Source organism: Trachemys scripta, chromosome 2, assembly GCF_013100865.1.
Source record: "Trachemys scripta elegans isolate TJP31775 chromosome 2, CAS_Tse_1.0, whole genome shotgun sequence".
In the NCBI taxonomy this organism is placed as follows: domain Eukaryota; kingdom Metazoa; phylum Chordata; order Testudines; family Emydidae; genus Trachemys; species Trachemys scripta.
This window is the reverse complement of record NC_048299.1, coordinates 266,537,532-266,559,130: the sequence shown is the minus strand read 5'-3', so window position 1 is coordinate 266,559,130 and position 21,599 is coordinate 266,537,532. Positions and strand designations below refer to the sequence as shown.

The following is a 21,599-nucleotide window of genomic DNA, read 5'->3' as shown; positions in this document are numbered from 1 at the left end:
TAATTAATTGGCCTCTCAGAGTTGGTAAGACAACTCCCACCTGTTTATGCTCTCTGTATGTGTGTATATATATCTCCTCATTATATGTTCCATTCTATATGCATCCGAAGAAGTGGGCTGTAGTCCACGAAAGCTTATGCTCTAATAAATTTGTTAGTCTCTAAGGTGCCACAAGTACTCCTGTTCTTCTTTTTGCGGATACAGACTAACACGGCTGTTACTCTGAAACTTGTCATAGGTACTATGGGGGTCCTGCCAAGTACCTAAGAGAGCAAATTTATTTTATGGCCAGAAGGGACCATTGTGATCATCTAGCCCAACCTTCTGCCTAACACAGGCCATAAAAGTCCTCCCAATGACTCCTGCATCGAGCCCAATAACTTGTGGTTGAGCTGAAGCATCACTTGGCGTGATGAGGAGCTTATCACGTCCATGATAAGGCACGGCGATAAATATTAGCATTTCATAACAGTGTCAGTGTATTGCATTGGTTGTCTTCATACGTGTTTGAAAAACACTTGGTAGTCTGGCCAATAGCATCAAGTGGAAGATAGCCATTGTGAAAGCCATATTAAACTATTATCCAAAGCAGTAGCAAAAGTCAGGCACCTTCTAGAGCTGGTTTCCAGCTAAAGATCAGGCAGGACTGAACGGGAAGCCTTGGAGGTCACTTTAAAGAGGTTATTTAGACAAAGACACTGACGGGTCAGAAGGGACAGGGCATTGCGTGCGGTCCTTGGTGTCAGCTCCACTCGCTCACGAGGAGTTTTATTTCACTTTACGGGAGTGCTGCACAGTTCCCCACACAAACTGGACCCAGCAAGGAAATAAGGAATTAAGTCATTCAGCCTCCTAGCTACCCTCTGCTCATCATCCCCTTTGCTTAACCACAAACAATTCCCTTCCACCACCCAAGCCACAGCCCCATCTCATGCCAAACAACCAACAGGCAGCTTTTGCTTCCACCAGAAATAGAATACACCAGCTGAGAGGCGGTCTGATCAGCAAGACGTTAAAAGTGCTGATGAGCCCAGGGTGAACCAGGACTCCCAGCACTGATAATATTGGAGCTGCTCCAGTATTAGCAACCATGGAACAATTTTACAAAACACACAAATAAGCCACACCCTCCGGGCCTGTCCATCAGCATAGAGAAAAGCAGAGATGCCAAACCCGTGAAAAAAAACGCAGAAATTGGGCTTGTTTTTGGCTTAATTGGCTTGTAGCTTGTTGCTTGTTGTAGCTAGTTGCTTTTTTTTCGATTGGCTCCTGACAAGCAGGGGCAAGGGGGTGTGTGTGTGAGAGTCAGGGGTGCACAGCGGGCTCACCACAGTCCCAGACTGCACGCTGGGGGATCCAGTCACATAGAGTGTTGGGGTTCTTACGGATTGGCTTGTTATGGCCTTGTTTTGAAATGGGATTCGCTTGACTTTTGGCTTATTGTGAAAGTCGGGGTGCTTATTTACCATGTGAAAGTTGGCAACTGTGGAGAAAAGGGGCACTGAAATGACTTTGTAAGGGGAGGGAGCTCCATTCAGCTCTGGTAAAATCTGAGCAGATGTTACCCTGATGTGCAGAAGTGATTTTTCACTCTCTATATGGTTTCTATTTAAAACAATTTCCCATCAAGCACTAGTCCTCTGTAAAGCCCAGGGGTCAGATTTTGATCGCTGTGTAAATGTAGAGTAGCTAACGCAATGATAGCGCCACTCTGGGTTAAGCCTGGTTTAACTAACAATCTGATCCCACAATCCTTTCTAGTCTCACACCAAAGCCATTTTTGCTTTAGCTCGGTCTTCAAAAAAGCACGTCACAATGGGGAAAGTGTTTTTCTCTGTCCCCCTTTACTGGAAAATGGCAAAGGTATTTTTGTTCAAACTGGAAAAAAAGTATTGCCCTTGCTTAGGGTGTCAGCCTGGAAATAAATATTCTTCTCAAAGGCGAATTTGTCACAGAGTTCTCAGTGTGGGAAAACAGAAGGTTGTGATGGAAATTGTTTGGCAAACTGTACTGTAATGCAAAGCATGTTCTGTAATATCCCCTACAGTAAATACAATGAAAGCTGCACCAAGTACTATCCCTAGCCAGCAGTAGCCAGTGGTAGAATGGAAAAACAACAACATTTACTTTAAATGTCACCATGAATTTCCCTAGGATAATTCAATCTTATTGTTTTGTAAAGCCGGAGTTTATTTATCCTTGGCACTTGCAGAAACACAGTATAGGTTTATGTTCTACAAAATGAAACAGAGCTGTCGATGGAAAGCCAGAGAGGCAAAGGCAGATGGTGGAAACAGATATTTCAATGGTACCTTGTCTGGATTTTTGTTTTTACTCCAGAGTCTGGGGATCCTTGTGAACGGCTTCTCTGCAATTGTGACAAAGCGGCTATTGAGTGTTTTGTCCATTCACACATTAACTCTTCCTTGAACGGCCTGGATGTCTCCTTCTGTCCAGGTCAGGTTACAGGTAATAATAAAGGGCCTGATCTACTGACCATTCAAGTCAATGGGAATCTTTCCATCGGCAGAAAGGGCACCAAATTGGATCCAAGGAGAATAGTGCTGCCGCTGGTGTCTCGGTTTCTTACGCTGCAGATGGCATCAATGTCTGTCCTGTTCTCTGTTTCATGAATCTTTTCCATTTACCATGACTCAGTGAATCCTAGTGGTAGGAGGGTGGGGATTAATTCAGGTGATTTGACTAGATGGCCAGATCTACAGAGCAAGTATGTGTGTGAATGGGGCCGGACTGACAGCCCTGAAGGCTGAAGTCCCCTCTTTGCTCACACTAAAGGTAATTCATGGGTGAGAGGGGATACAAGCTTCCTCGCTCTGCTCAGCTTATGGGACCCCTCCCTGGCATGGCAGAGTGTAGGGTAAGGTCAGTATGAGAGGGATATTCATCTCCATTTCCATTCATTGACCTCTAAGGCTGCCCAAAGGGCTGCTGAGCTGGGCTATAATTTTATTGCTATGGACACTTGTTTAGTGAGATCCCCCAAACTCGTTTCAAATAGGTCATCGGACAGATTATGAGATGGCGACGACTTTTGGACACTCTAGCCTTGGGCTGGGTTTGAACTAACGGGGGCAGCTTCTCAGCCTAGCTCAGTGGCCATGTTTCCAAAAGTGCTTAGCAGCCTGTGTGTTTGCTTGCAGGAGTCTCGGGGAAGCACCGGAAGCATTAGAGTGCCTAAAGGTTGCTACACTTAACTCATTTCCACAGCCTTCGTTTTGCAATCTGCAAAATACTTTACCAATAGAAACTACTTAAGGTTCTTGGTAGAGTTACTCCTCCTAGATCCCTGCAAAGCTGGCAAGTGCCATCCCTACTCGATAGACTGGGAAATGGAGGGTAAGTGACAGGCCCAAGAGCCAAGATGTGAGCATGGAAGAGGGAAATTCACCTCTATTGAGAGAGACCCAAAGCAAAAAGCTCAGGGTTTGAATATAAAAATCGTTGTTTCAACACAATTCCATTTCACTAACCCGTTCAAAAGGTTTTGTTTTACAACTGCACTGAAAGGGCATTATTGTCCTGCTGACCGCTCTGCTTAGTACTGAGGTTAAAGGTAGATTCTCTCGGAGGTCAGTGATCCACCCGACTAGTTTGGGATTCAAAGGTTCCCAGTTATATATCTTGGTGGAACAGAGCCCGCATAAATCAAGAAATCTTTTCATTTGATGGCCACCATGATGAGGCTCCACTCACCACGCTGGTGCCTCCTACTGGTTGTCTTAGGAATTAGCTCCGCAAGTTGGTACACCCACTCCTAGTGGGGCCTCAGCCGCCGGGACTTCTGCTCCCGGATACATGTCACTCCAAGGAAGGCAGTGTTCTGCTCATGACACAGCCTCCGGTCATGTCAAGATCTGTGCTTCCCCCCTTCCGGGGGCAAGTGCTGCAGTCCAACTGTCCCACCACTTCTCCAGTGATGACTGCAGCCAATTGTCTGGCCACTTCCCCAGTGGCCCCAGCACCCTCTTTGCCCTTGCCTCAGGGCCTCAGCATGCAAATCCCAGCAGCCAGCCAGGAGCTCTTCTCTAGCTCCCCCATCTCTGCTAGCAGCACTGCTCTGTCCAGGGAGCTAGCTTCTGTCTGTCTACTAGGCACTCAGTTCTCTCTCCTTTAGCTCCAGGGTGTAACTGCCCCTGCTCTGCCCTGCGGCTCTTCTTATATGGGCCTGCTGAGCCCTGATTGGCTGTTCCTCGCAGCTCCTCTCCTATTGGCTGCTTTCTGCTCAGCCTCCCTAGGGCCCTATTAACTCCTTGCATGCCAGTGGCCCCATCATAGTCACTCATTTGGTTACCTTCCTGTATAGCTTCACTGTGTGTTTCAGACTTTGAAAAAAATGCTTCCTAACAGTATATCAGCTATGATCTCTCTTCTTCTCAGAAACAACTAGCAAGAAAGGATTGACAACACTTCATATGGAGGGTATGTCCTGAGCTCTAGAATCCTTTGCCTTTAACGTATTCAATTTATATCAGCTTATCGATCACAAAAAAAAGCTAGTGCACACTTTAGCAGAGGGATTCTTTACAGAAAAGCAAAGTGCAACACCTCTGTAGCAAGATGCTAAAATACAACGGGGAAAGTTGTCAAATGTGCTTAAGGAGCCTAAGCCCGATTTTCAAAAGGTGACTCAGGCAGGTTCCTAAGTCACTTTTGTTAATGGGATTTAGACTTCTAAATCATTGAGTCACTGTCATAGGGTGACTGGCTCCTTTAAGAGGGAGTGGGGTCCAGTGCCCATGTGACTAGTTGTCTGCTGCCAAATGGGCTTCAGAGAAAGCACCTGGGCCTTATAAAGGGGTAAACGGCAGCGGAGAAAGAAGAGCTGTTGAAATGGTTTAGTACGGATGTAGCTGACAGCCCAATGCACACAGGCCCAAGTAAGGGCCCGTGAACCCCTGAACTCAAGAGGAGGGACTGACTCAGCAGAATTTAGGAAAGGCTGATAACTTTGCAGAGACAGACCAAGGAAGAGGGGCTATGCCCCATAGGAGTCTTGAGTGGAAGAGAGCAACTTTGGGTGTATTTCATATTAATAAACCAGTCCCCAAGAATGTTGCTTGTTATTAGACATAAAATCTCTGTGGATTATTCCGGGGAACCACTGCAGGAGAAATTGAGGAAGGCTAATGATGAGCCATACTTGGCCAGCAGGGGGCACTACAGGCAGACATGCCCTTTGAGAGGTGCTTTGAAAATGTTACCCACAATGCTCAGAATTTTAAGAGGTAGTTCTGTGCGTCCAACTATGGAAGAACATATTTATTAAAAAAAATATAGACTGGTTCAAATATCCAAATTCCCACGTGTGTGTGTGTGTGTGTGTGTATCTAATATACACATACAAACACCACTGTTTTAAAACAGGCTGCCTCCCACACGTTAAAGATAGCAATGATAAAAGGATCGGATTCATGCCATTTTACATGCACACTCTTCTAACTATAACATCTTAGGCCCTGATTCAGCAAGATACTTAAGCAAGTGCCTAATTTTAAGCATGCTCATGTGTTAAAGGTAATGATGTTCTTAAGTACCTTGTTGAATTGGAGCCTTAAAGAATAATGATCATGAAGGCGTTTCAGTAAATGTTTTCAACTGAAAGCTCTGTCGGGCAGGGCCTGGACTTTGTTCATGTTGTACAGCACTGACTACAGGGTAGTGTCACCACTGAACCAACAGTACAGCAATAATGAACTGAAATAAATCAGGTTCCACTTGCACCAGTATTGCTAATGACTGTAGTCATGATACACTCAGTTGATACCTCTTGAATTGCCCATGGACTGATTGTGTTTTGATGGCTAGTGCATTGCTTTGAAATGAGACCTCCTTTATTTTTGCAGAGCTTCTTAACCACCGGGGTGATAAACCACTGCTGACAACTACTTCCATGACAGAAGGTTTGTGCATTGACTCTGCAGAAGAAACATTTCCAACAAATTTCAGAACCAGTGAAATAAATAATCCAGGGAAAAGACTGAAATATGCTCTGAGTTAACCAAAAGGGCTAGTATAAAAGAACCTACCATTGGTCCTGTGAGCCAATACAAGACTAAGTCCCAGAGTATAGTGTTTTGGATTTGTAGGTGCCCTCTGCTGGGAGGACTCACTTTAATATTTATACACAATACAACACACAATGACAGTCTCCAGCCAGAATCCTTTCAATGCACTAGAATGTGCCACGTGTCATTCTGACGTCCAGGATCAAATCGTGAAGTCACTGCTTAGCTTTTACTTGAGGAAATTAGTCAATGACGTCAACGGGAGACTTGCCTTAATAAGGACGTCAGGCTTTGACTCATGGTGAAGTCATGCATTGTAGGGTGACTAGATGTGCCAGTTTTATAGGAACAGTCCCGATTTTTTGGGGGGTTTTTTTTAGCGGGGAGGGATAGCTCAGTGGTTTGAGCATTGGCCTGCTAAACCCAGGGTTGTGAGTTCAATCCTTGAGGGGGCCACTTAGGGATCTGGGGCAAAATCAGTACTTGGTCCTGCTAGTGAAGGCAGGGGACTGGACTCAATGACCTTTCAAGGTCCCTTCCAGTTCTAGGAGATGGGATATCTCCATTAATTATATTATTTTCTTATATAGGCTCCTATTAGCCCCACCCCCATCCCGATTTTTCACACTTGCTGTCTGGTCACCCTATTGCATTGGGATGGGGGAGGGGACAAAAAGGATTTCACTGTAAGAGGACTCCAACTGTAGACTGAGCCAGCAGAACTGCTCCTTGAACAGACCTTGCAAGGGAATGGGTCCGATCTACGTAAAGCACATTGTAAATCTGTGGTGTCGTGTGCAGGGTTTTACCTCTGCTCTCCATGCAGAGAACGTATGCTGGGCTATTGCGGGGGAAATCTAACACTCACCTTAGAGAAACGCAGAAGAGAAGCCAGATTAATGTATTTCTCCAAAGCCAAACTCGTCACTTGTGGGGAAGAGGGGAGGCTGCTGTTTCGAAGGATTTTCCCCATAGCAGGCCAGCCATGGGATTTCTTAGGAGGGACATGGGAATGCTTCGTCTGTTATTGCTTCAGGTATTAGCAAGAAGGGGAGCTGGGCCAAGCAGACAGGCTAGACAGCTTCTGCACTCCCAGGCCAAATACACTGTCACCAGCGTGCCTGATCACCGCTTGGCAGAGCCCAGGTGCCTTTTCTGAATCTAGGTCCCTGAACAGTGAGGTTGTTCTGAGCCAACACACCAAGCATGAGTCTGGAAGAGTAGAAAATCCCAAGATCGCCTGTGAATGTTAAGACAATACCGTGTGGTTTTTGTTTTTAAAGGAATTCCACCTGCAGCCAGCAATACCAGCTTGAAACCCCCCACTTCTGAGTGTAAGTGATAGTGTTACTTCATAGCTGTCCTACCCCTTGTCGTATGCCACATCTCTTACTTTATCGTTTGCAGCGTGCTTTTCTGATCGCACAACAACTCCAGTCTCGGTTTGTGTATTTACAGTTACTCCCAGAGAGCTCAGCAGTGCCCGGGGGAGAACGCCCAAAGCAGAATGTGAGTGGCAGTTTCTGTATTTGCACATCTGTAATGATCCTTTTCAAAAAACGTAACGATAATGAGGCATATGTAATTAGCACATCAGCACGAGACCAAAAATAGCTGCAGCAAATATAAACCTTTATTAGGAAATTCACAAAGTTGGAAACACTGCTTGTAACATAGCTAGTAAATGTATCTAGTAAAAGGAGGGTGGGATTCTGAAAAGCACTGAACATTGGACAACCTCTACTCCCATTGATATCTACTGGAGTTTTCCCATTGACCTTGTTGGAGCAGAGTTAAGCCAGTGCTGAGTGCTTGTCATTAGAGGGCATCTATGCTTTCTTACATCAAAACATCCCAGAAGCGAACGCTATCTACTATGGTATAAATATGCAGACACCATTTTTAGGGTCATTTATGATCTGCATTTCTAAATGCAGGCGAAAAAAATCACTTCTCAGGATGAATTTAGCATGCAAAGGTAGTGCTGCCTAATGGTTAGGAGAGGAGAATTGGGTTTCATTTCCAGCTCTGTAAATGACTTTCTGGTCAACCATAGACAAACACTTAAGAATCCAACCCATCTGTCCACTAATTATGGTGCACATCTTAAAACTTCCACAGGGACACTATTGAAATTTTGGGCCTTAACATCTTAGGTTTACTCATCTGTAAAATGGGTGTGCTATTATACTTCCACTTTAGAGTAGTGTTTGTGGGGCTTATTAGTAATGTAAAAAGCATTGCAAGCACCTGGTGACAGGTGTATTTTATAATGGGATCAAAACCATTTATCATTTTATCCACAAAACACATTTTCTTCTACTGCAAATAGAAGAGAGAGTACAAACCTCCAGTGGTGACATTTTCACTTTTCCCACCCTATCACAAGGCCTTGTGCAAAGACTGCGTTCACCATCTTTGCATTTCACCAAGGTCTGTACTTCCTTATAGTTTGTTTTCTGACAAACGACTCACATTTTCTGTCTTTAGTAGCTATTTCTGCTGAGCCCAGTGACTTGGTCCCGAGGACTCCCAAAGCAGGAGGCCAGGAGGTTTTAGTGGTGGTTGTATTTTACTGGCAAATCAGTCGCTGTAAGCTCCATGTGGTCATACGGCTGCATTAGCAGTAGTCAGCTGATCTTTGCAAAGCTGCCGACTCACTGCCCCTGCCCCGCAGCTAACGAGCAGTTCAGAGCTCTAGCTCAAGCCAAACCTGAAGTGGATTCTCAGACAAGTCGCTGTGTTACCAGCATGGCCTGATCTTGTAGCCAAGCTCTGAGCATGCCTAAGACTTGGCTTAGGTGCCTCACTCCAGGGAAGGGTTTAGGCCGAGGATCCTGAGTGGAGGGAAGATCCTATCTTTGACCCATCCGCCAGGTGCACCAGCTCAGCTGCATAGGTGCCTAAACCCCTCTCCCGGGCATTTCATCCTGGCTACCTTAGATTGCTCCCTGCTCAGGTTACTGACTCCTGAGGCTCCTTCTCTTAGGCCATAACTTGCCCATGCATTGTATGGGGCGCCTGGGCACCTAACTCGGGGCTGAAGACTTCATTAGCAGGCAGGTCGCCTGGGGTTTAGGCATCACAGCCCTGAGCAGAGCAAATGACTAAATCCCTTTGAGGACCATTGCCTTAGCATCTCTGTGCCTCAGTTCTTCATCTGGACAACGAGGTAATGCCGACGGTTGGTTGTTTTTTGAGAATCTCAGATCAAAGCCACTAAACAAGTACGGTTTGTTTGGTTCACTACCCTAATGCTTCTGCTTTCCGGTCTAGTTATCGCAAGAGATCATGAAGGCATGTCTGCTTCCTTCATGGATCCCACACTAACAGGTAAGGGAATCTTAGAGCTTGACTATATGGTGTCACAGTGCGGACATGGGTGAGAATAAACCTGCAGATGTGTGACAATAGCATGGCACTTGGTAACACAATGGCATTTGAAGTGATTACTATAGTAATATTATGGCGCACCTGCTTTGAATTTTTTTTTTTAAATCATCTTTCCGGGGAGAAAACAAGTTTTTTAAAGAGATAGCCAAGTTAAAATTTTCATTTAAACTACAAGTGTTAAAATTGAATTGGACATTTCACCATTTTTATGCTGTTTAGTTTTTACCTTTCACTGAACTTGAGCAATGAAGCTAGACTCGGCATTACCACTTTCTGGCACTGTCTAGCAGCACAGTGCAATGTCAGGATTGCAGCCTCTGCTCGACAATCTTTCCATCAAGGCAAAGAACCATTTTCAGTGAACGTTGTTTAAATTTCATAAATTATTTCTAGCTGCAATTTCAAAGGCCCAACCGGGAGTTAATTGCCCTGTGCACCCTGACTTCAATGTACTTCATGCCTTTGAAAAATCTAACCCTCCATTAACATCAGGTTTTCTAATACAATGATCCTTTAAACTACATTCACAGATATTACAGCCAGAGGGAACCATTATAATGCTCTTTTCTCACCTCCTGCATCGCATTGCATAGAATTCTTTCATGACCTAAAAGCTGCTTAATATTTTGCAGTTACTACAGTGAAGATCACAGCCACACCAGCAGCTGCAACTGAAAGTAAGGAGACAGCACCACGACCCCTGGTTTAATATCCTACAGCACCCTTTTATTTGCAGTTGACCTTTATGAGGCTAATTCAGATGAACTAAACTGGACCAGGGAAATTTCAGGTGACACTGAATATGGGAGGGGACCACGGGGGGGAAGAAGCAATTTTTCATCTGTGCTATCTCTGACTCAGGTATTAGAATTATTTGTACTGCAATAGTGCCCAGGGCTTCCAGTCAGGGATCAGGGCCCATTGTCCTAAGCCCAGTACAAACACATACCAGAAAGATGTGTGTCTGCATCAAAGAGGAGTTATCCACCAAGTTCTTGGGCGATTGCTACAGTTAACAAGCACCTTCTGAGTTCTAATCCTGCCTCAGACTGGTGTACTCCAAAGCTGTCAACAAGTCATTTTACCTCTTGGCCTCAGTTCCTCCATCTGTGCAATGGGGATAATACTACTATTAATGATAACGCTATTTCTCTGTACTGAGAGGGGTCTAGCACACTTTGGGGTATTGTATAATAAACAATAATATTAATGCTTTCAAACCATTTCCCAATAAACGTGGGTTGTACAAACTAACTCCACCACTTCAGGAGACAGTAGTTAGTGACCCGTTGGAAGACAAAGGACAGAATGAGCATGGAGACTGAACTACCTTCTCACCCCTGGCAATTTGGTTCCTGAAGGTCAGGTGTGAGGCAGATTGGCAAAGCAGTGAAGGGCAGCCAGTGTTGTCTGGTCTGTGTATAGACATATTACTTCAGTCTTGATGGATCTCAGTGCAGCACCTTTCACCAGCTCTAAGTTTGCTTAAACACAGAAACGTTAAAGGTCCAACACACACATCCCAAAATCTCTGGGCATCGCACACAGCGATCGCTGTTGTCTGGAATGTGAAGTGTTGTCGCTGTTCATGGCGAGATGCCTTCAAAGTAAAGCATCCTAACTCTGGTTATACTGTCTATGACTATTGAGCATTGCTCACATTTCACTGCGTCACAACCAGCTAAAGCAACCAGCAGCCCCACTAGCACTGAGCAAAGCTTCTTGGATTAAACTTGGTTTCCCCCTGAAAAAAATGCATTCTTGGGTTGACCAAAACTGCACAAATTCACATGCAATAAACCAGATTGGTTCAGGAAAAGAAATTCTGAAAAAAATAAAAATGTTTAATTTTGGCATTTTAAAAATTAAACATGTCAATGTTTTGATTTGAAATGACTTTTCGTTTTGAATTTTTCTTGTTTTATTGAAAAGGTAAAAAAAACACCAGCCCTTGAAAATGAAACAAAATGTTTTGTTTTGGGTTGAATAAAATTTAGTTTGACCTGAAACAACATTTTTTTTATTTTTTGTTCTGCCAAAACATGTTCATTTAGTGTTGACCCAAAGCTTTTTAAAAACTGTTAAGGTTCAGCCACTGAACCAAAAAATTAGTTCTTCACAGAGCTCTAAGGCCAACCCATTTGAACCCCACTAAGCAATTGGTAAATACTTTATTGTCAGTTCCTTTCTTCACATGCCCTTCTGTGTGCTTTCCTTCTCACGGAAATCTCCCAGCCTCATGCCAAGGCTATCAGTCTCCAACAAAACTCACTGAGCTCCATAAACAACATTAGCGTGTATGCAGGGGAACTACAAGAGAAAATAAGTGAAGGGAGCCACTACTCTGCATTCTACCTTTCACAGTCTCTTCATGATCTCCTGACTCACCCGCCAAACCTGAGCTAGAAGAATGTGTCACCACCTCTCATGCTGCTATTCAGTTCAGCATCACTGGGCTACTTTGATGAGGTGATGGACCAAGAACAGAGGAGTGATGAACTCAGGAAACAAACACTGACCTGCACCTTTTCTGGTTGCCCAATCACCTGGTTATGTCATTTAGCTACCTGGGATAATCCTTCACCTTCCAAGTGTGACATGCATTCTTTTTAACCTGTAAAAAACACTTACCACCATCTTTAACCAGCATGACTCTAAGATACATAAGAAATGTGAAGAAATTAACAAGAGTGGGAATTTGGGGTTTCTTTCCATGGCTGGCAGTTTAAGCCAGTTCTGTCTGGGATTATTACTCTCTCCTGCTATCTAGGAGATCAATTTACTTCCCATTTAAATGGGCATGTTGTTGTTGATTATCCTGCTAGTTCTCCTTCTTGCTTTTCCTTTTCTCCCCATCAGTTCAGAGGGGGCAGGGAGGTGATTTAATTGTAAGCGTACCTTCAGGAGTTACAGAGGATGCTTTCCCAATGGAAGAGCCAACCACAGCCACAGCAGGTATTAACTCAACAGGGCCAGACGTGATACCCACTGAAAACGATCCCACCACGACAACAGAACAAGGTGAGTGTACAACAAATGAAATTCATTTTCTGTTTCAACTTAAACCACATCCCTATTCCTGTTCACAGCTACCCAGGCCCAGTATTTCCCCAGGCCATGTGGAGTGGCACTATTACCTCCCTAGATTTATGTATTATCCACATATGGACCTCCTAGAATAACATTGGCTTTACTCACAGCAGCCTGTCACTGTGCAGAGCACAGATCAGAAGAGGTTATCGACCAAGGCAGGTCTCACCCAGCCTATTCCGTGTGCAACAAAACGGTTTGTCCACCCACGAAGGGCACACGTTTTAAAGGATTTCAGTCACATTGCTGGCTCAGCGCCTATGCTTGTGGAGACGCTATTGATAGTGGAACGAGGAGAGCACCCTCTTGCCTTTGTGCGACTCTTTCTAATGTGAGTTAACATGTATATCGTGTGATCTGCAGAGACGAGCTTTAAGATAGGAGAAGCGAGCACAGCTTCCTCTGCGATATCCCCAGAAGTGACACTCGCTGAGAGGGGGCCTGATGAAGCTGTCAGACAAGGTAGACATAATGGTTTTCTCAGTTACATCTAATGAAAAATGGGTCACGCTGTACAGCAAAGGTACGTTTACAAATGGTTAGGCTGTTATAAGCCTGTTACAGACATGGATAGCATTTGTTATTGATGGTTATAAGCGCATCAGCAGTGATGTAATAATTTCTCTAATACCTTCCGCTGAGGTGCTTATAGCCATCTGTAACAGTACTGGACTCTAACATTCTATGATTTCCCATTTATTAACATATGTAGCTCTCATTAACCCCTTATAAACCATTTGCAAATGTACCTTTAAATTAAAAGGTGAATAAAAATGGACTTGGAGAAGGGATGTTCACTTGCTTTGTGTTTTTAAGCAAGTTTAATTTCCAGTCTAAATTACACTTTATTGCCTGCAAGTATCAGAGGCAGTAAAAGGACTTTTTCCCTCCCAGACTCTCTCTCCGCTCCTTAACAGCTCCACTGTCCTCCCAGGCTCCCCATCTCAATCTTATTTTCAGCACCTCGGTGCAGAGTTGAAAGAGTTCTCCAAGATGACTGAGAGCTGTCACTGCTGCAGGCCTCAGCATGCTTTGTCAGGAGATCTCCCCTGTGTGTTAGATGTGGTGATGGGAATGGCCCCAGAGTTAGGGGCTATGAATAGTCAGGAGCCAGAGGGCAGGGGCAAGCCAGCATTTCTCAAATGGTTGAATTATTTAAGTTGACTTTTAGATAATACTTACTCATATTCTATTAGTGCCCAGAGTCCCCAGTCTGGGATCAGGGCCCTGGAGTATGAGTGGAACCGGAGAAAGAGGGTCACATTTCAGAAGGGACATCATTTGGGGTGGCACCAGAGGCTCAGGAATGCAAGCTGGGGCCAGGCTGTACCTCTAGGCATGTAGCAGTGAGAAAGATTTCTTTCCTTCAATTCTGACTGCCTGCTGCATCACCAGTTACTAAGGCCCCATTGTGCTGAGCACTGTGGAAACACACACTCTGCCCCCAAGGTCTCTCAGTAGAAATAGACAAGACAAAGGGAGTATTATCACTGTTTTACAGATTTGGAGACTGAGGCATATAGGGATTAAAGTAATTTACTGAGGATCACACAGGAAGTCTGTGGCACAAGTGGAGACCAAACCCAGATCTGAGTCTTAGTCCAGAGCCTTAACCGCAAGACCATCCTTCTTTTCAATAGTCAAGCAACAGGTTGATTGCTCACTGTCTCTTCTGGCAGCCAAACTTAATTAGGAAAAATTTTAAAGTGGATTATGGAGGAACGTCACACACACATATCACCTTAGCATTAATGGTGTGTGTAGGTTAACTGGCACAAATTCCATTTTGAAAAATGCTCCTATAAGAGCCCTGCAGGGGAGTCTTTTTTTAATTCCGCTTCTGTCCTGCTCCCACCCACTCCCGCATTGTTTGGTGAATTTTTATTCTGCTCCCACTGTTATGTCAGCAAGTCCTGCGGGACTTTCAGTCCCGCACCAGGACTCTAGCCCCTATTGTTCCTTCCTTCAGACACAACCTAGCCATTGTCTTCCTCCTAATTCTTTCCTCTGAGTGAGCGCTGGATTTTAATCACTTCATTTTCTGAATGAGTTCATTGCATTCTTATTTCCAACCATCTTAAAATGGCTTTGAGAACCTTGGGAGAAAGGTAATATTTCAGGTTAAATTGGGTCTAAGTGCAAAACATTAATATCACAACCCCTTTTAATTTGCATCTTAAACTTGCAGAGCAAAATAGCTTCCCCTTCATGAAAGTCTGTGTTCCCATTTTGACTATTCTCTGCCTCTCTTTTCTTAATTATGCCCAGCTGGTTTAACAACATTTAATTACTCGCCAGTGCCTTTGTACGGGAGATCTCATTTCATCTGCCTTTTCCTTCTCCACAAAGAAATAGTCATTAGACTCTATTCTAAGCAAAGGCAATTTGTGCTCAATGTAGAACAGCCAGTTTTAAAACAATTACATGGAGATAATAGGGGAGCAACCGAAGTTTGGGAGTTACTTCAGCTAGGTTTCAAGATGGTCATGGTTTTGGTTCAAGGATAGAAATATTGGGATGGTCTTTAAGAATACACAAAATAAAATAACTAAGTAAATGAAGGAAAATCTAATCCTCATGAAAAGGCAGATGTAGGATTTTTCAAGTCATCTAAAACTACAGTGGTAGTCCCATGAGTCTAATTTGATTGAAACATTTGACCTCCTTTAACAGTGTGCTACTACAGCTGTTATTTTTGTTATGGTAGTGCCTAGAGGTCCTGATCATCATGCGATGCTAGGCACTGAACACACATAGCAGAAAGACTGTAACATTGTGTAATTATTTATTTGTATTACCAGAGTGACTTGGGGGTCCTAGTCATACCTGTGCTTGTCCTGTACAAACACAGACCAAAAAGCTGATTCCTGCCTCAAGAGGCTTACAGTCTTGCATAAAATTCTGCTGAATATCCTGTGAAGCATGTGGTATGTGGAAATACATACAAGCTGTAAGTCACTCACCAGTTTTATGAAAATCAGCTGGTAAATTCAGACCCATTCCAGAGGGCCCTGTGTATTTAGAGAGACGTACAATAAGGTTCTGAGGAGAGACATGGATTATGGAAAGCAGAAACTATATAAAATGAGTAAGAATTTGAGAGAGAGAGTTTGTGGTAGCTCTGACCGTTCCAAACAAAGAGAAGACATGGTCTCTGCCCAGAAGAATGTCCAGTGTCAAACTCTGCATGTTACTTAATAAACAAAATGTCTCTCTTTACAGTCTGTGACAGATTCACCTTTCTGCAAACGAGAGGGAATGGAAAGGTGAAGCGGGAGCTGCCTCAGCTAGGAGAAATGCTGTTTTGCTTGACTGATCGATGCCCACAGGATTTTGAATCTTATGGCTGCTACTGTGGCCAAGAAGGAAGAGGTTATCCTACAGATGTACTGGACAGGTGCTGGCTCGTCAACAACCTGCTAGTCAGCACTGTCTGCTGTTAATCATGTTTATTACAATGGTGCCTAGGGCCCACCTAAGATCAGGACCCCACTGTGCTAGGCCCTGCCCCGAAGAGTTTATCTAAATAGATAAGACAGAACTGGTAGGGAAAAGGCTAGACCAGAGGTTCTCAAACTGTGGGTCATGACCCCAAAATAGGTTGTGACCCTGTTTTAATGGGGTCATCAGGGCTGGTGTTAGACTTGCTGAGGCCCGGGGCCAAAGCCTGAGCCCCACAGCTCGGGGCCAAAGCCGAAACCCGAGGACTTCCACCCTGGGCTGTGGGGCTCAGGTTATAGGCCCCCTGCCTGGGGCTGAAGCCCATGGGCTTTGGCTCCCCTGCCCAGGGTGGCAGAGCTCAGGAGGGCTGAAGCTTCAGTCCCCCACTCCTGGGGTCATGTACTAATTTTTGTTGTCAGAACGGGGTCGCGGTGCAATGACGTTTGAGAACCGCTGGGCTAGACTGTTCAAGCATAGCAATCAATGGGATGGTGACAAATGTCATGTTAACATCTCAGATTTGAGGGGTGGAGTGATTAGGAGGGGCAAGGAGGGCACCATAGGTGAGGAGAGGGAGGGGAAGAAGGTATGAGGAGCAGGTGTGGAGCGAGGCTGAGATAAAGCATACTCAAGGAATGGATGGGTTGAATAGTAACTTGCAGATAGACAAGCTAGCCTGTTAATATAGATCTATTCTGCACTATCCTTTTGAAGGATGTAAACACCCAGCGTGAAATCCTGACCCCACTGATGTCAATGCAGAGTTTTGCGTTTACTGGTGGATACATCTAAGAATGAGATAAAATTCACACTAACTCTAAGAAAAGGGAAATCTCTTTCAGGGTGAGTTCCAGTAGCATGTCAAAGAGTCTCCCTAGGGGAAGTGATGGAAGTCCTTAGCACCTGAGCCATCTCAAGTTTGACTACTAGAATATGTATCATAAGAAACTAGCAGGAGAACAGACTCTCTGACTATAGGTCTTCTCCAGTCCTAACTTATATGACTTATTGCATGGAAGGATTTAGCCCTCACGATACTGGCAGTTTCCAAGTTGTCAGTCAACTAAAGTCTTAGGGAATATATGAGAGACAGATGCCCAGTTTTTGAAAACATAAGAACAGCCATACTGGGTCAGACCAAAGGTCCATCCAGCCCAGTATCCTGTCTACCGACAGTGGCCAATGCCAGGTGCCCCAGAGGGAGTGAACCTAACAGGCAATGATCAAGTGATCTCTCTCCTGCCATCCATCTCCACCCTCTGACAAACAGAGGCTAGGGACACCATTCCTTACCCATCCTGGCTAATAGCCATCAATGGACTTAACCCTCCATGAATTTATCTAGTTCTCTTTTAAATCCTGTAATAGTCCTAGCCTTCACAACCTCCTCAGGCAAGGAGTTCCACAGGTTGACTGTGCGCTGTGTGAAGAACTTCCTTTTATTTGTTTTAAACCTGCTGCCTATTAATTTCATTTGGTGGCCCCTAGTTCTTATATTATGGGAACAAGTAAATAACTTTACCTTATTCACTTTCTCCACATCACTCATGATTTTATATAGGATTACTTATGTAATTTATTACATCAGATTATTCAACTGTGAGCTTACTTAAGACAAAAGCAAGGGACTCTGAATGAATGAGAAGTAGAAAGGCTGAAATAGTGATGATGTTCTGATGATGAAAAGCTTTATTTAACAACTTGTTTGGATAAAAAAAAGTTTTTTATTAAAGGTTAAAACAAACGTTTTCCCAGTTTCAAGATGCAATGAAAACAAATAGCCAAAATAACTGCAAAAACTGTGTGCTCCAGGGAGATGAGTTACTATTAAGAAAGGTAAACGTTTGTTCTTTGTTTTAGGTGCTGTTTCTCCCATCAATGCTGTATGGAACAAGTTAAAAAACTTGGGTGCCAGCCAGAGGGAAGTTTGAGATCTGAAGTTGTATGTTTAGATCATAAACCGAAGTGTAAGTTTGGTCAGATGATTAAATGTATGACATTCCCTTTGAGCAACATTGAGATCAGTGTAGAAGCACACAACTAGAACAGAATCGCAGAAGTTAGAAACTGGAAAAAAATGTGTTATATTAACAGTGCTCTGTAAGCCATTTGGAACTGGCCTTGAGTAGGGAAAAAAGTGATCAGGTTTGGATCAGGCTTAGCTAGAATGCGCTAGCTAAGCTTGACCTAAACCTGAGCACTTTTCCTAGTTAAGCAAAACCTTGTTGTCCACAGAGCACCGGTGGATCTCAGGGTATGGCTGGCTTCTATCAGTAGGTGGGCACCTGAATGTAAACTGGTCAGTTTCAGAGTGCTCACATCTACAAGTCCCGCCGAAGTCAATGGCAGCTGCCGTTGCTCAGCATCTCTGAAAAAATCAGATTACTTACCATATCTTTAGATGCCTAACTATGGATTTAGCAGCCTGAGTTTGAAAACTGTAGTGACAGGCTTTACTATAAGTGGTGTAGCTGACTACATATTTTAAAAACTGCTTACACCAATTACAATTTGCTTTCAGCCATTTTCATCTTTAAAACCTCCTTTTTAAGGCATTGGCTGGAGCATGTGCGAGAAGCTCCTGTGTACCTGTGATAAGACGGCGGCTGAGTGTATGGCTGCTGCCTCTTTCAATGAAAGCTTGAGGTTCCTAACCCGGCAAGCCTGCCAAGAGAACAAAGCCTCATGTCGGAGTGGAATAGCTGAGAGGCCTGCAGGTGACACTGGAATAGGCACCAGGACCTCCAGCTCGGAGGAGAGCAGTGAGGAGGCAGGTCCGTGGAGGAGTGCTTTAAGAAGAATAAAGAGAGCTGCACGACACCCCCGGGGAAAAGCCAGAGCCACACCACAAGAGAGATAGCCAAGTCTCTCTATCCAACTGGGAAATGGCATGGAGGGCTCCAGAGTCAACCACTGCGTGTCCTATTTTATCTTATCTTTGTAAATTCTCTTTTACATTTTCTTGCAGACCCCAGATTGAATTACACAGACTAGGTAACGGGTTATATATGTTAGGATATAGAACTCTGTTCTACAGGAAAACCTGCGCTAAGGACCATTTCCACCTGTCTTACATGATTGTTTGAAAGTATCCAGTATAGTTTCGTTCAGCTTTTATGTAAAGACCCCTCTGCCAGGAGGCTGATTTTCGCTAACACCTCTGGCAGTTGGTTAAAATTTATTTGGTTTTGTATTGGAAAGGAGATGTCTCTCGCTGAAGAAAACAAACACAATTGAAGGGTTGGAATTAGAATTTGATACATTTTCACATTACATGCCACTATATGTAGTTAATACAGAACTCCTCCATGATATTAAAATAGTAAGCTATAAGATGCTATACTAGTTACGTAACTTTGGTAAAACATTCTGGTTGATATCCTTCATGAATATTCAGGGATGTGGTGGGAGGAGATGAGGAACATCTGTCAAGACATGTGTCTCCAAAAATTGTGTAATATGTACAGATGTCTGCAGTACCTCCTAAGAGGTCACCCACCTAGGCTTCAAGGTGTCACAGAGCACATGTTCTGGCTTCAACAACATGGAGCCCCTTCCAATTACATTTTTGGCCAGCTGGGACCTTAGTTTCCTGTTCATCCCCATTCTCTGAATTATTTTCTTGCCCCACCTGTTACTGGCTCTGCATGCCAATGGGGAACTGTAACATGCTGCAGAGTTTTACAGGTCTCCAATTTCCCTTTTTGTGTATTATGTAGAAGGGAGCATAGTGGCATCTTCCGATGAGAACCAGCGCACATGGGCCAAATGACGTGGGGAAGCCTGCATCTCTACTGCCCATGCTGTGACTGTTCTTTGGAGAAACAACTTCAGCTTCCAGGAACATGGCATGATACCAACAGGACGAATGTAATAGATTTCTCAAATTAAACTACATTTTTCCTTCCTACGGCCCACTGTCGCTCCCATTATGCCATCTGCATGGAGTCAGTGGAGATACACTGTTAAACTACAGCAGCAAATCAGCCTCTTTCCTGTCCCCTGTCCTCCTTTTAGAAAACAAACCAAAACACACCATTGCGAGCTGTAATGAGACCTTTGAGGAGGGAGAGAAAATTAAAAATCCTTATTCCCAGAATCACTGGAAAATTGAACTGGGACCTCTAGTAAATCTAGAGTACTCTGCACTTTTTGCTGCTTTGTGCAGCAGCTAAGATTGATGATGATGATGGATGGTTCCAGCCCTTTGCATTGCAGAGTTTTCTGGAAGACTTGCTTAATAGGACAACACTGATTTATATAGATAAGGCTATCGCTACTTAGACAGCAGCAAAGCAACGAAGGACATGCAATGAGGTGTTAATTTCAAAGCTTTGATGTGACCAGTTAAATGTTAATACTAGGGAGCAAATTATCTACTTTGTATGTTGTAACCAAGTGGGTCTAAAAATCAAATCTCACTGGGAGTTAAATCAACAGCAGCTTCATTGCTTTGGATGATGCCATATGTTCTGGCACCAATTTTAATCTCATTTTGCTTTATCTCAGTTCTGACTAGAACCAACAGTGCAATGGGATCAATAGATTTTAAACCCAGAAGGGACCACAATCATCTCCTCTAACCTCCTGCATAGCACAGACCATAAAATGTCAGGCAATGGGACAAGTCAGATGTTTCAGAATGAGTAGGGACGTGTGTGTGTTTCAAAGGTCAGGGTCTTGAACAGAACAGGCCGTTCTCTCCAGTCCATTCCGTGCTTTGCAATTCTTAGTCTCCTAAAACTCACGGTAGACATGGAGTGGTGAACAAGAAATTCTCCCTGGTGGCTAAATGCACATTTAACCACTTTGCATGAAAGTGATTTTTTTTTTTTAATTCTGACTTTAAATTGTGTATGAAAACAGAAGACAGGTTGCCTGGGATATTTTCTTCATCATCCAAAAAAATCTAAGCAAGTTTTTAGTTTGGAAGTTAAATGAAAACAGTCTCACACTTTCTGATTTATGACCTAAAATATTGAATATAATCTCATCCCATATAGTAGAGTAAATATTTCATTTTTAGGATTTGCAGAAGATTTCTGGTGCTGCTGTCATATTATGCTTTAACTTAAATAGATCTATAAAATTACTGACAATCTTTACTACAACTGTTGATTTGATTTTACTGTAAATGTGTGAAATGGATCTTCAAACAGAAAATTAACTTGAAGTAAACAGTTGACAATGTAATAAAACCAAAATGTTTTCAAATGTCACCCCTTTTGAGGCTCCTCTTGAAACGAATGAAGAATTTCCACTAACATTTTTTACAATAAAGACACTTGTTACTAACTTATCATTGCGACATCTTAGCCTTATTATAGTGATTTTTCTGACATTGTTTCAATATTTCCTTTCTAGATTCCTGTTTTAAGGGTCTGCAACTTAGTCATAAGAACTTTGCTCTGGAAACAGAAGGCCTGCGTAGGTTCTTCCACATCCTGAAGTTGTTTGACTTTGCCCATGTCATTTGGCCTTTTTGCCTTAGTCAGTATTGTGAGAACATTAGGTAAATATGCAAAATTCCCTTAAAATCCAATGCTGCATCTGAATGTTCTTTGATAACTAAATATCACAAAACTGAGGTATATATGATCCTTACTGTCTTTTTAAAAGAGCAGTACAAGATTAGACCACTGTGAAAAA

At 43.5% G+C, this 21,599-nt stretch overlaps 1 protein-coding gene across 1 annotated transcript in view; it reads left to right on the top strand.

The window, feature by feature from the left end:
* The window catches only part of OC90 (otoconin 90), a 36,740-nt gene extending 17,473 nt beyond the window's left edge, over positions 1-19,267 (top strand). The window contains exons 6-17 of the mRNA XM_034759589.1: positions 2,341-2,469; positions 4,399-4,440; positions 5,865-5,921; positions 7,310-7,360; positions 7,485-7,535; positions 9,303-9,359; positions 10,052-10,096; positions 12,279-12,440; positions 12,873-12,971; positions 15,732-15,906; positions 17,811-17,917; positions 18,503-19,267. Of these exons, the coding sequence (XP_034615480.1) occupies positions 2,341-2,469; positions 4,399-4,440; positions 5,865-5,921; positions 7,310-7,360; positions 7,485-7,535; positions 9,303-9,359; positions 10,052-10,096; positions 12,279-12,440; positions 12,873-12,971; positions 15,732-15,906; positions 17,811-17,917; positions 18,503-18,810 (1,283 nt within the window). The 3' untranslated portion in view covers positions 18,811-19,267. The remainder of the gene's footprint in view (positions 1-2,340; positions 2,470-4,398; positions 4,441-5,864; positions 5,922-7,309; positions 7,361-7,484; positions 7,536-9,302; positions 9,360-10,051; positions 10,097-12,278; positions 12,441-12,872; positions 12,972-15,731; positions 15,907-17,810; positions 17,918-18,502) is intronic.
* Positions 19,268-21,599: the final 2,332 nt, after the last annotated feature.